The sequence below is a fragment of the Aythya ferina genome (genome assembly GCF_964211825.1).
Source record: "Aythya ferina genome assembly, chromosome: 3".
Lineage (NCBI taxonomy): Eukaryota > Metazoa > Chordata > Aves > Anseriformes > Anatidae > Aythya > Aythya ferina.
In genome coordinates this window covers 36,609,993-36,625,064 of record NC_140298.1, presented here as the reverse complement: position 1 = coordinate 36,625,064, position 15,072 = coordinate 36,609,993, and the positions used below count along the sequence as shown (strand labels likewise).

Sequence of the window (15,072 nt, the reverse complement as noted above, 5' to 3'; positions counted from 1 at the left end):
AAACAGACTCATTTCTGATCCTCACCCTTCCTTTTCAGGAGCTCCTCAGCAATCGTGTTTGCCAAGTGCATTGTCCAACAACCTTAAAATTAAGTATTTAGATATTTCTCTGGAAAAAATAAAGTAGTAAAGCTGCAAATTCCTAAAACACAGTTAATAAAGCCCTTCAGCTTCTACAACTCTATATTTAGAAGTGATATGTATATACAGAGAACTTACCTATACACGTATGTATACACCATTGCCAAAAGAAAAAATAAGTAAATATTGGCCCACAATAATAAAAAAAAAAAGGTATCTGTGTGCTGTAATGTAGGACACACTCGAAAATACACTGCTGCAGGAAAACACAACATACTTTTCATGGATTAATATGGTACTACATGTGGCCAATGATGACGTTTCTTCATCCATATGTGATCCAGCCACAGATACAGAACTAACAGAAAGAAGATCTGTCATTCCTCCACCACACACACGCTTGCAGTAATCATTATGACTTTAAGCAATTTAAAGCAATATGACCTTATCACCTAGCCAACATTTTTTACATAAATGAAGAAAAACATGAAGGGTTCAAAGATGAAGTTGAAAGAACACTGCAGAACAAACTGTTTCACTTACTGTTCAATACGTGGGGAGAGATACAGCTTAGGAAAAACCTGAGTAGCTTCTGCATCCTCAAAACTAACAGAGAGAAGTGCAACATCTTCTCCAGGATCTTCATTCACATCCTGTACATTAAAAATAATAAAGCAACACATTAAAAACTAAGTACTTACAAACTTGCAGACAAAAACTAAAAATGTTAAATACCAATTTAAGAGATGCTTAAGTGGGGAATCTAAACAGCGACCACCAAAAAATAGGGTGAAAATTAATATTCTTCATGTATTAGTACTTTGAAGACATTCTGTAGTGCTTAATTTCAGGCATCAAAATACAATTAGTGTGTTAGCAAGTGTATACTAATGTAGCTCCTCTTTGGCTGAAATACATATTTCAGTAAAGATGCAGACTTCATTTTTAACAATTCTCAGTTAAATGCTAACAACAGACATAAATGCCAAGGATTTATTTTTTTACATTATAGTAGCATTGAATTACAACCACAGATTTTGTATTTGTTATTTTTCAAAGTATATGGTACAAAATTTCTGCTGTACTCAACTCCTATTTCTGTTGTAGAAGTTTTTTGAAATTTATATCTAAAAGTCATCGTCCCTGAGTTTCCCACAAATTAGATCCCTGCATTACTTTCAGAAGGCTACACACACCGTAAAAACTACCGTAAAAAGAAGTCTTGTTAAGACCTGACATTTCTCTGATTCATGAGTCACAGACAGTACAAACAAGTGAATTTCTGCTCAACATTTGAGCTCCTGACCTCTGGTTAGGGCCATGAGTTGGCAGTACCATTGCCTTCACGTGCAATAGGTAGTAAATACTGTGCCACTTGCTGCTCAGAAACAGAAGTCCTTTAACACGTTTGTGCATATGCACACAGTGACTTGCCAAGATGCATTTGTTTTTATCCGTTCTGGAAAACTATGAGAGGAAACAGATAACCCAACAGATCTGCACTCGGAGCAGGATCACGGTGGTGCAGAGTGCCCTGGTCTGGTCTGTCACACACACAGCTGGGAGGAAGGAACATGCAAACCACTTAAACATTGTTCGGAGACCCTGCCCTATCTGGGGGAAAAAAGCAGCTGCTGAGTGGTTTCAGGAAGATGATCTTGTGCCATTTGAAGCTTTGGCAGGACTGAAACTGTTAACGTCCAGAGAGACTAGCTGCGTCTTAGCTGTTACGTGCAGAACACAACATGCCAAGAAACTTAGTGATAAGCTGCAGGGAAGAATGGGTCTTAAAAAAGCCTAATTGTCTTGCATGAAAAATGAGACAGAGCTGACAGTGTTTTCTTAAATTCTGCCTTGGTGTGCTGCTCACTTCTGACAGCTGAAGGAAGAGTGTACTCCTATAAAATGGTCACAGGTGCACTTAGGCTGGGAAGGAAAACATGCTTTTAAACTGGAGTTGCAGGGTAATGCTCCACATGAGTAGTGAGGATGAGAATTAACTGCATTCCTCTTGAGGCATGATCAGGTTATGGATGGGACTACGCGACAGGATGCCTGCACAAGCAATGGACAGGACCTCGCGGCCTACATTGCTCCTTTCAGCATTGTGCTTCCAGCAGCCTACAGCAGAAGAACCCCCACAGATGAGAAGGGTTTTTTCAGAAAGTGAAACAACCACCATCCAAACAGTGCAACTCCTCCCTAGTCATTTCCCGGGTGTTTCATGCATTTTCATCGTTAAGGAATTTTTTTCAATAAGGAACAGCTTTCACTCCTGAAGCTGGCTATGGCATTAATTGGCCTTTTTCTGATTAATTTGCTAATTGTCAATCAAATGAAAAGAACTATTAAGATATATTATACAGTAATGCTAATGATTAAAAATATTTTACTATAAGGGGCATTCTTCAAGAGATGACAAATATGCATACTACGTTCACCTGCATATGCATACAGCTCTGTCAAGACCACATTCCTTTGTTTCTATGTGTTTTTTTTGTTTGTTTGTTTGTTTTTTAATACCTTGTTTTTATGTTTTTACAGAAGAGAACCTACATTACATGCTTTTGCCAAACTATATGGACAAACCCAAATGTACTTAATCTTGCATTTAGTGTTAACGCTTAAGTTGATGTGCACACCCACTTTACTATCATGCATATGACCAGTTTCTAGAATACTGCTCAGGTGCCTCCTGATCAAAGAGAATCAAAATGAGGAAACAAACAAAATCAGGTCAACACCACTACAGCATCCATTACCCTATACACCATCATTACACTCTATTCCTGCACTCACTAATGGCTACTTTAATATGGAGACTCATTCCAGAAAAATAAAAGATACATAAATAAACATGACATTTTTGCGTGTTAAGCTGCAACAAGCTAATGTGTGCATTACCAGCAATAAATTAAGGTGTAGTATTTTTCATTTACAAAAGCAATACACAAAATAAAACTACTGTTGCCAGCACAGCACTGCACTACATTCATATAGCTACTGTCCCATCTAAATAAAGAAATTAGCATTCTTCTCCAAGTGCCACTTTTCACGTCAATGTATATTTTTGGCCCACAAACCTGAAAAGTTAAAATTGTAGCTTAAAAAAAGGGTGACACAAAACCAGTAAGTGTTCCTATAGGTTTTAAAAGGATGCAATGCAGTAACACCATGAAGTTGCTTGACCTGGTTTCTGACATGGCCACAGATTTACAATGAAATCCCTTTGTATTTGCTACGATAGAGATTATCACTTTAAGACTTTGTTCCTTTTATTTATGCAAGGATCGGCTCGGTAGAACTGCATTCAACCTTAGTATGTCTGTTACAACTTCCATTTACAGAAGTAAATTGAAAACACATGTCCCACAGATAAACTATGGAAAGCCTTTTAAATTAATAGGCCTTTTTGATGTTGTCTGTGCCAGTCACAGCTTAACTCCTTCAGCGTTATCTCTTCTGGTCATCTCTACAAACCTGCTAACGCTAGGCGAGATGATGCATCTTTGTATCAGTAGGCAATGACATTGCCCCAGAACAGGGGCTGATATCCCTCCCTCACACCAAAGAGTCCAAAGGCAAAGGCTGTTTTCACACATCATCAAATTCCAAACAGGCAGAGTCTCCCCTTTCCCATCTCTGCATGCTGATTTCTCTCAAGAAATAGGCAACGTTTCAATAAAGCAGCAAAGCAAGATTGCCCCTGTTTTATTTTTCAGTTAGCTTCAAAAGAAATAGTGACATTCAATTGCTTCTTCAAGACTAATCCCTTTTACGAAAAAAGAGGCTGTTGAACTCACGTCACAATATGTTTTTAATATTAAAGTAGCTCTATTCATTTTCATAAGTTGCATTTAACCCACAACAGTTACTGTTAAAAGATTTTTATCAAAACAACTAATTTTACATTTTTAAAGAAAAAATGATTTTATAAAAATGAAGAATGGCAATGTCATATAAAAATTAGCATTCAACACAAGAACTGCCATGTTACAGTACCAGTTCTTACTCATACATCTTTTTCCACACAAGACTTTACAGAAGGCATTATTAAATTGAACTTTCACAGAATGCAGCATACATTCTGGGCCACAGGAATTTTGAGGTTTAAAAATTGAATGTTGCTAAAAAATATATCTGAGATCATTAGCTAAGCATGTGATAATTGCACACCTATTAGATTTTCCACAACAGTCCCATGATTACCAGTAAAAAAAAAATAAATCTAGCCCACTACAATATAAAAGATCCAACATTGATTTTCACAGTGTCTTTCTGCCATCTTGCTATCCCGTTTTACTAGGTAGTCCAAAACAATCTTTTCCTCATTTCAGAAGAGACCTATTCAAATCAAAGAGGAAAAAAACCTGATGCACCATTTAACATCAAAAATAAATACTTTTTTGTTTCAAGAACTGCAAGTGTTTTCCTATGTTTACACAATATTTGCACAGTGTAGGTTGATTTTTTTTTTAACTAAAAGTTCCTGCAAAAGTAACTGCAAAAAAGTAGTAAAGCACTGTGGGTAAGGGATCAAATAATAACAACAATAAAAAAAGACTTTCAACTCATGTTTTGTTATTTTTATTTATTTATTTATTTTGGCTATTGCAGAGAACCGTTAGCAACAACTTACAACAATAAATAGTACTTTTAACAAAGACAAATGTAAAGAGAAAAGTCATGGTATTTCATTCTAATTTACCCTTTCGCTACTCAGCCAGTGCAGGTGAAATGTTCATTAAACATAAATGTTGGCACTGCAGGACAAAAGGCCATGTGAAAATACAGATACAGAGCAAATGAAAACAGAAGTTATAAGAACTTTAGTTTTTTTTTCTTCCAGAAACTTGAGGAAAAGACTTCAGGTATCACCAGACTTGAAAATAAAACTTTTAAATCCTATTTCTAATTGTGCCAGCCCTGTCTAAAGAACCACTTTCATTCATATCAAAATGAGTTCACATTCAAAAGCAGGCTTCTTTGTTTACAGCTGCTCCCTCTGCAAAATCCTTCATCTTTTCATAAAGTTCATATGAGTCGTGTATGAAAATTATTATCAAAAACACCAAGTACAACATCTAAATGGCATTGTTTTCTCATATCCTACCTACTGTAATTGAAAACTGGGAATTTACTGGAACTGACAATTTATTATGAGTCAGATGCTTGATAGCCAGTCCAACCAAAACATCTGCTCCGCACAGTCACAACTGCTATAACCCATTTCCTCTTGTGCCTGGAGTCTAACCAACTTGTACATTAGAGTTCCTTTTCCTTAAAGATGCAGATTCTGGAAAATTAGTTATTACCTTTTTTTAGTTATCAGCAGAAAAAATCACCTTGCAACCTTTTATTAGGGCATTCGTTTAAGCAGAGGTATTTTTATTTGTGGTACGGAAGTGTGCTTGCCTGCACCAAACTGCAACGCAAAGCGGCTGGAGGCTGCATCTGCAGCAGCTCTCCCAGGGGAAGGACAACTTGCTCTTGATGGGCAAGGACAATTCACAGCCTTGGGACTTATTTTTCAATGCAAGTGGAAGACTCGAGAGCTATGGGGCATGACCCTGGGGGACAAGAGTATGCAGTGGGCTGGTGTATAAACCTAGGATTAGGAGCAATTAGGAGCATGGTGTGACCAGATCAACTCTAAAGTACAAATGAGGAAAAGAAACTGAGAATTTGGTAGAAAGAATGGGAAAGAATGTGCAGGAAGAGAGTATTGACTGGCTTTGGGAAGGACAAGCCGTTTCTGGCCCAAAGGCTGCTTAGAAATGAGGGAAGAGAGCAGGGCTTCTGGTAGGGCTGCTAAAATTGTACCTTGAGCACAAATGGTAATTGGTCTGAGGATAAAAGCAAGGTAATGAAAAGCACACCAAGTGCCCAGCCCACCGCATGTTCCCTGAGGTAAAGAGGGGCCACACAGATGGCTGATATTGCAGAAGCCTCCAGGAACAGATAAGCTAGCTAAAATCCAAACTGTATGGGTCAGGCCAAATCTGCTTCAGGAGGTTCCCAGCCCCAGCTCACGATTGCAACCTCTTCCTGGAGGTTTCTGACCTCTCAGCTCAGACAAACGCTGAATAATCATCCTTGTGGTATGACTCTAACCGAGGGGACGGAAATCTCCAGCCGATGGGGAGAGGATAGGATCGCTTAAAATAATATAAGCGAGGAATGCACTCAATTTACAACTTGTGTGATGTGATGGAGCTGGAGGAAGGTGGAATAGAAAGGCTGAATGTGGATGAGAAGGTGGAGGAGTGTGGAGCTGTTGATCCTAACATCCGCAGCCAGCTTATGACAAGCTGAAGTCTCAACTTACTTTGTGGCACCTGTCAACCCTACCACGTCAGTCAGTATCACAGAGCATGCAATTTATATACTAGGATCTCTTCTGGAGAAAAGGTCTCAAGAGGAGAAATACATGAGAATAGAAAGATATTGCAAAGGTAATTTATCTTAACCCGCATGATTTTGCATGGCACGTGCCTATATTGGAACCGTACTTACTAACAACTGAGAAGTGAACAACAGAATTTGTTTTTGAAATCAAAATACAAATTGCATCAGAGAAGAACACGTAATGCTATTTGCTTTATTAGTACCAATGGGCTACTTGCATCACACTGCTTCGCAAAGTTTGGCCTTTTCCCTCCAAATGACAGCATGTGACATGATAAAAAACAATTATCAAACAAACCACAAGCAACTTGTACCCTTAATGCGTCGTAACTTCATTAGCCAGACTTGATACAAGTAGTTACATGTTCTCCAAACCTTTTTATGTATTTATTGTTTTTTAAAAAAATAAAACATGCTAGGGGAAAGTAGGCAAAGGAATGTGAAGTGGCAAATGAGACTTAAGAAGTCTGCTTCACTCTGGGGAAAATATGTAATTATTCCAGGAAATTCTTTCTCCTGTCTTCCAGGAAATCCACCAGGTCTGATCAAGGAGTGCTGATTCTTTAAATAGGATCTTTAATGAAAACAAAGGCAGTCACCTTGCATGCACTGTCCACTGTATTGAAATGTTCCAAAAACAGTCCCTCTCCCAAGGTAATACAACAAAACATTTGCCTAACTCAGGCAAAGAACATGTTTAAAGCCAGAGTAATTCCTGTTTTAAAAGTTACATGAAAATCATAGTCTATGAACAACACGGCAGAATCTCAAGAGATATTTCTAACACATTAGATATTTTTTTTTACTGGATTTTTTTCATTAAAATGAAATCAAATAAAGATCTTTTGAACATTGAGCAATACCTCTAAGTATACCACTGGGCATCAATAACAACATGTAAATAAAAAGATTTTTCTAGAAGTGTGAGTAACATCCCAAATATTTTGTTTTGTTTGTTTGTTTGTTTTTGCTGGTGGTTTTTTGTTTGTGTTCAGACTTTTATATAAAAGTATATTGTACTCCTCTAAGACAAGAATTTGAGGTGTGTTTTGCCTGTACCATTTTCTTTTATTATGGTCATGGAAATTTACCACTACTCACCATATGAATGACTGTCAGAGTTTGGTAAAGAATGCTGTTAGGAAAGGCTTAAGAAAAAACAAAGGTTAAATAGAATAACATTCTTGACCATTAAAATTCACAACTTTCAAGATTCATGCTGTTTAAGTGAATAAAAGTTAAGTTGTTTTGACAGCACAAGAAGTTGTGGTGACACTTCCATTGCAGTAGAAACTGTTCGCTTAGGTCTGAAAAACAATGTCAAAAATAACATGAATGCCTTTAAAGGTCAAAAATATGCTTTGGTAAGGGCTAGACTCAAACAGAATAAATAAAAATTGTGGCACAGTCTCAAAACAATATTGGGGTGTCCTTTCTGATGTGTAAATACCACTGATTTCAAGAGAGCAAAAAAAGTTGCTAAATATTCATTTTATAAACAAGAAACACAAACTACATGGGAGAATCATTTTATATTGGCTGAATTACATTTATTAGCTATCCTTTAATGACACTTGAGTAGCGGATACTTTTTCATTTTAGGAGAGACACAAGATGCCAGTGATCTTAAATTTCAGTTCATTCACTGAAATGTAACTACAAACACATTAGCTCTATCAGCTCTAATATCAGATATCACATTCATCTTAAAATAAGATTAAAACCAACAACATTTACACAGCTAGGAATGTCCATGCAATTAGAATGAATTAGAATAAAAATAACAAAATGGGGAGAAACAATACTAGGAATCTAGATTGCTGGGACCTGACTTTTCCTACATTCATGAATCACTGCTTTTGTTTGCTAGGACTTCAATTTATCCATCATTATAGAAGGGCGCCTAACCTTCTAATTTTTGTTTTGTTTACTTCTAACCTAATTTATAAACATATTGGCCAAAACAATAGAGTATTATCATTAAAAAAGTACCTTATCCCAAAAGATCTCCCAATGACTGATGAAGTTTTATAGGCAGGATACAGATACAAACAGAACCATATCTTTCCTAAGACGTAAAGCAAAGCAATGATGCATCTCTGCCATCACCAGCTAATAATGGGCTGCACAAAGTGCTCAGAGATTCCAAAGCTCACTTTTTATAGAGGTCACCCTGCCTCCTCTTAATCGGTGCGCAGCAGTGGCAGCCACTCAGACCAAGCTCATTTTGCCACATCTTGGCAAAAAACTTTTCCTTTTAAAACCAAGAGCAGCACAAAAACGGTTCTCCGAAATGAAGATGTTATTTCTTCTACCAATAAACATACCAATAAGCTGCTTTGCTGGCATCAGTGGTGCTACTGGCAGAATAAAGAACAGCACAACCTGAGCCACAGTGTGAGAATCTGGCTGAAGGCACAAGACTGAAAATGTAAACGTGTCCTTATAAGAACATATCCTAGAAAAATAACTGTTTAAAACTTGTTGTAAATAGTTACTGACATTTTTTTTACAAAAAGGTTTTATGTCTGGTAAACATGCCCTTGAATGCCTTAAAAAGCCATGTTTAGATAGAAAGTCCTGGGTAAGCATCAAACAGAGGACAAGTGGTATTAAAATTAATACTTGCACTAATAACATCTGTATCCTAAATCAGGAATCATTAGAGGATAGCAAGGTAGCAAGACAGGAACAGAAGACAGCAAGAAAGAGGAAAAGAAGCTCTACTTTGTTCCTTTGGGCACTGCGTGTTAGTGACAGACATGCTGATTTTGTGCAAGTGTTAAGTTCAGTCATATGTATTACATATGTCATCCATGTTTGTGTATGTGTTTACATCCTATGGAGGACTCATTTTCATTACTGTTTTAGATGTTATCTACTAAATCGTTCATCTGAAATGATCAATATTGAAGAGTTTGGATTTATGTAGTGATACAACTAATTCCAGGACTGTCATGGTTCAGGGACTTTCTGGACTACCTTGCCACATGACAAGGCATTTCCTTGCTAAAATCAGACACTACAAAACATTTATTTCACACCTATCCTTGCATTGCAATCCCGTCTTCACACTTTGAATACCAGGGAAGAACCGTATTAGGAACCAAAAATGCAGATCTACACACACCTTTAAACTACCCTCACGTTCAAAGGCGAAGAAACAAGATGTATTACACATACACAGAGTTAGGCTGAAATACTTGGAACGACATCAGTTAAAAATAAAGTACATTTACAATATTTCTAAATGTGAAAAATACACTTTCAATGCTCTTAAGAAGCAAATAGCAACAAAAAGAATACACAAAACACTGTTCATTTAGATGACTTATAGCAGGTCACTGCCATGTGGTTTGTTTCTTTATAAATCTCCCAAAACTATCTGGCCGTTTCCTCAATATGTAGAAAGGACCCATTTTTTACCATAAACCCTGTGTTTTTAAGTTTGCTTTCAGAGATAAATATCTGGGGACATGTACAACTTGGAATTCAAATCCTTCACAAGGATTCAAATCTCTCCGGCTCAGTTCTTGAGATGACTGGACTACAACTTATTCAGCAAGCAACATTCACATTCTTGTCCCCCATACTACTGATTTCCCACCTCTTTAAAAATAGTCATGTCCCTGCAGAGGCCAAAAAGCAGTCATCTCAGGTCCCAGTGGAAAACAAGATCTGCTAATAAATGCCCGTGTACTTAACTAGAGTGCAAACAGATCATTAATTTTTGAAATAATCTTCCTGTCAAGACAACTTTCAAATTTTCCAGTACAGCCTTTCTAGACATGAACATTCATGTTTTCTCTATGTAAATTAACAAAACAAACATATTAATGGCTCTGCACAGGGCCCACGATTGAAAGAAGATTCAGACGCTCTAATCACATGGGGGAAGAATGGCATTTCTGGAACCATGTTGCGGTTCAAGGTCAGAATAAGACTTTTTGTTTTTAAAATCAATTCCTTTTAATAAAAGCTTTTTCTCGATCTCCACATATTCTTATATGTTCCTGGTTCAGTGATTTTTGCTCTGTAGAATCAGAAATACTATAGATTACATGGGTCATGACAAAAATGCCAGTGTAAAGCCATATTCTGAGACATATCTTCAGTGAACCAGGAAGTACCAAGAAGATTTCACAGATGAAAAAGTGAATAATCAAAGTGCAAGGTAAAAGCAAGCAAAGTTACACGTGCTCAATACTCTTTCACTGCTGCAGCCTAGTAATGCTGACCTGATTTAAAAATATGAAACATTTCCTTTTAAGAGAAGGTGCAAATATTAAAAATATTAACTGCTAGGAGTTGTTTGGACTATTGTTTCCTGACAAGAACAGAAATGTTTCATATTAAAATCCATAGGACTTTTAATTTGCAAGCTATTTATTATGCATTCTTATTTCAAGTGTACAATATTATATTTCTTTTCATGAGAAATCTATTATCGCTTTGTCCCCATATTACTCACACGCCTACAGGATCTGAAAAGAGAGGGGTAAGGTTGGTTGGGGGGCATATTCTGCTTTGTACAAAAAAAAATTGCAAGTTGGAGCATCCTGTTGTTCCCTTGAGCCCGATTCGCATTCATCATTCCAGCAAACAACGTGCATGGTGTAATCATGCACACAAGGGTGTAAGTGTATGGATGTCATGAACAGCATCTTGTAAGAACTAGTTACTGGAAAAAAAAAAAAAAGTTTATCCAGTATAGAAGAGAAACACAGCTTTTTTCCTTGCATTTGTGTGAAGGTAGATCCTGTTATAGGTGATAAGCAGGATGCTTGAATGAGCAATAAAAACTGTCTTAGTAAAAAATTGTTTGTAAATTGTTAAATAACGTGAGGAAAAAATCACAGAATTATTCTGTTATATATATAATGTTACATTCTGTTCTATATTCACAGCTTTTATACATTGCTACCTTTGTAAGCAGGTAGTACAGGATCCCATCAATGTCATGCAGAATGAGTCCTAACAGTGGGACATGGGTACCAGTCAGCTGGTAGCATGGAACAGCAGGTACGCTGCAGTATTGTCTGAGATATCCCCTACATTTGAAATGGTCTGACCTCTCTCAACAGCTGGCTATAGTCAGAAGGAACCATGGTGCTGAGGATTTAGGGTAGTAAGTGGAAATACTTTGTATAGCACAGAATCTGTAGATATATAAAAAAAGGTTCTGAAAACATCCAGCACATGTTGATTTTTTCTGTTGATCCCTAACATGGAGCCAGAAAGAAAACAGGTTCAAATGATGAGCGTGGATGGAACTTTTATATTATGGGGATGAACCTAGAATTGTATTTTGGTATCACCTTTCCCTGTAAAAGGTCACATAAGGCAGATTACCCATTAAGTGCTAAGTATACTCTTACCTTTCTAGCTGAAGTTCTAACAGACAGAAAAAAAAAGTTCAGATTAAGATGAAGGAAAAAAAATAATTTGTAAATCTAATCCAACGTTCTCACAAAGACTGACATTATTTGCACACATGCAACAGCACAGCATCCCAACATGTGGAAATCAACAGATCAGAACCCCCCTGTTCTCGGTCAGATATTCAGCTTTCTGACCATAAATCTGAGCTTCATGTTCTTCAGTAAGGAGGATGACATGGCCGTACAAAAAGAAGAGCTGGATCACGACAACGGTTTGAACTGGAAGTTTTTTTACCCTGTCCTATAGAAGAGAGGATTCAACACTTTTGTTTTCCTTTTGTAGTTTTGAGCAGAGAATTTCAGAAATTAAAGCCTAAACACTTCACAGAAGTTTCCAAAATTCATGCATGTTTGCTGTTCAATCTCAACAAACTAATAAGATTTGTTGGGTGATTTCCCACCCCACTGTTACAAACACAGTGGACTAACAAATCACTGTAACTGCTCTACTCACTTCTTCACAAACCTCAGTTCCCCTCCTGGCATCAGTTTCAAAACAATGTAGTCCTTAGTTTGTGTGGTGGATGTATACCTATAGTGGGATACATTATGACATTTCCTCAGGGAAAAAAAAACGTGGAGTTTAAAAAAATAGCTTAATAGAAGTGCAGATTTGGAAGTCACTTTAAAAATAAAATTGAATAAGAAAAATTCTTTGCTAGCAGAAGGACATGCCAGAAAAAAAAAAAAAAAAAAAAAAAAAAAGAGCCAATAATTAAGATGTCACGGTAAAAAACAAAAACCACTAAAACCACGATGTTAAATAGCAATATTTAAATTTCTATGTACATTAGCAAGCTGCAAGTCTGAAACCATTGAGCCTTTCCTACTCGGCAGCTACTGACAGAACAGTTGTTTTTATCAGTGACAAAACTGTAGCCAACAGCATTTTAAGGATCAAGAGAAAGGGGAGATTTAAGTCACGTGCATTCTGGGATTTCTCTACAACTGCCAAATTCAGGTCAATTCTTCTAATTAATCTTTTTACCATCAGCAACTTGCTTTTTTAGAATTGCTTCTACTGTTTTAGTATCTCAAGCATAGATTTTTTTTTTTATGTTATTTTTTTTAAATTTTATAGTGTTTATCTAGAAATAAAATATTTATCATCTTTTATTTCTGGGGTGCAAGTATGTTAGAAGCCCATACTATCTTGCTATTCTCTGCACATTAAGAACAGCTGAAATGTTGACCCGCTCTTTTAATTCTGCACGCTGCAACTCTAGGGCAGTTGCAAAAGGAAAACCATGTGGGACACGCACACATTTCCCAAACCTGTGCTGCCTTCCAATACATAAATTTCTGCTTCTATGTAAATTGAGAGAAATACTAGGGAATGAGCAGGGTTGATGATATTTTAAGTTAGACAACACATCTAGTTTCAAGTGAAAAGGTTGTGAAAAAACACTTCAGCCATAAAACATAGTTCACGTTTTGGCCTTGAGATAAAGCTGTATAAAAGCCCATGCTAATTAAAAATGAATATATTCAACAATACAACTAATAGCAGCAATACATTTTTACTGTTTAAATTCTAACAGGAGGATTTCATTCTTTGTAAAGTCATAGATGAAAAAGCATACAATGAATCAGCACCTATAGAATCCCAGGAACAGTCCTAAAGCAAGGTCCATTTTTGCAAAACATTATTGAATATGAAAACTTGCTAAGTAAAACTGTAAATATTTTACAGAAATAGGTTGTGTACATCAACAAAAATTTTAGGAGCTGTCCATGGAGTATGTGAATATTGTTCATGTCATCCAAATAAAATGAACTGCTAGACATTGATAACAAAAACCAACATCACTTAGTACTTTACTTTTCCTTTACTGCTGTGCAGACAACTGACCTTCCTTTGTATTAGCCTCACGGTGCTGCAGACTATGTAGCCATGGGATTAAACTACAGCAGTTCTGCTAGCAAAGCAATTGACATATGTTTCTGTTATGTGCAGTTCATTAGCAACGTAACAACTCATGTTTGAATGACAATTATAATACATCTGATTTCTTCAAAAATGTATCTATCTGCATTTTTACTGGTATCTGTAAAATCAAGGACAAATGGTCATTTTCACAATGTACTTCAAAATCTGTTATGAATTTATGGTTACTCGATACTTACCTAGGCTTCTAGATTAGATACATTTCATTGTAATCCTAGCACCACTGAAAACAATAAATCATCCCACACTTGTCTGTAAATTGGAGAGACGTGGATCTGACAGATGGACTGCTTCAGTGGATAAGGAATTGGCTAGATGGTTGCACTCAAACACTGGGCCTGTGTGAACCTCATAGTTCCACGAGGCAAAGTGCAAGGTCCTGCACCTGGGTCAGGGCAATCCCTAGCACAAATACAGGCTGGGAAGAGAATGGATTAGGATCAGCTCCAAGGAGAAGGATCTGGGGGTGTTGGTTGACAAGAAGCTCAATATGAGCTGGAGATGCGAGCCTCTCCTTTTTTTTTTTTTTTTTTTGCTGCTTCCTTTAGGACGCGCAATAAAATCTCACCAACTCTGACCTTGCAGCCCAGACAGTTATTCATGTCATGAACAAGAACTTCCTACTAACCACAAAACTTGAGACCCATAACAAAACTTCCTCTCCAAAGAGCAGAGTGTTTGATTGACTGGTCCACAGCAGAAACTGCTCTTTGCTCTACTTAGACTTTGTGCAAAACTCTATCTAGATCAAACCTCCAGTTCTCTTGATAGGTCCCCAGACTCTTTGAGAGCATGTTTTTAGCCCTTATGTTGTCTCCTTAAGACAACCAGTATCAAAACTTCTAGGCTCTTCCAGTTTTCCAACAGTTGTACATATACTTCTGAAATGGCTTTTCAGCTGGGCACTAACGCTCTCCCAATTTTATTGATGACACAGACATGAAAAGAAGGTTTCAATATTTTCCTTCTCTTCTCTGAAGAAATTATATCATTCCCTTCTCTCCTCCTTCACACTCAATTCATCACTATTCCAAGCTAACTGAAGCAAGTTGTAATGTGTTTTATTTCTTTATTAGTTTTCATGGCATATCTGATCGTTCTGGCATCAGATGTTTCCACTGTTTGAGTCTCTTCCAGGCTGAAATATAAGCTGATGTTTTAAACACATCTGTCTTGGTTTCTAACTCAGAAGAA

The 15,072-nt window shown here is 36.9% G+C and overlaps 1 protein-coding gene across 1 annotated transcript in view; it reads right to left on the bottom strand.

The window, feature by feature from the left end:
• BABAM2 (BRISC and BRCA1 A complex member 2) overlaps window positions 1–15,072 on the bottom strand; it is a 166,642-nt gene that overhangs the window by 81,360 nt on the left and 70,210 nt on the right. Inside the window, exon 7 of the mRNA XM_084514839.1 lies at window positions 625–734. Coding sequence (XP_084370965.1) covers window positions 625–734 — 110 coding nt within the window. The remainder of the gene's footprint in view (window positions 1–624; window positions 735–15,072) is intronic.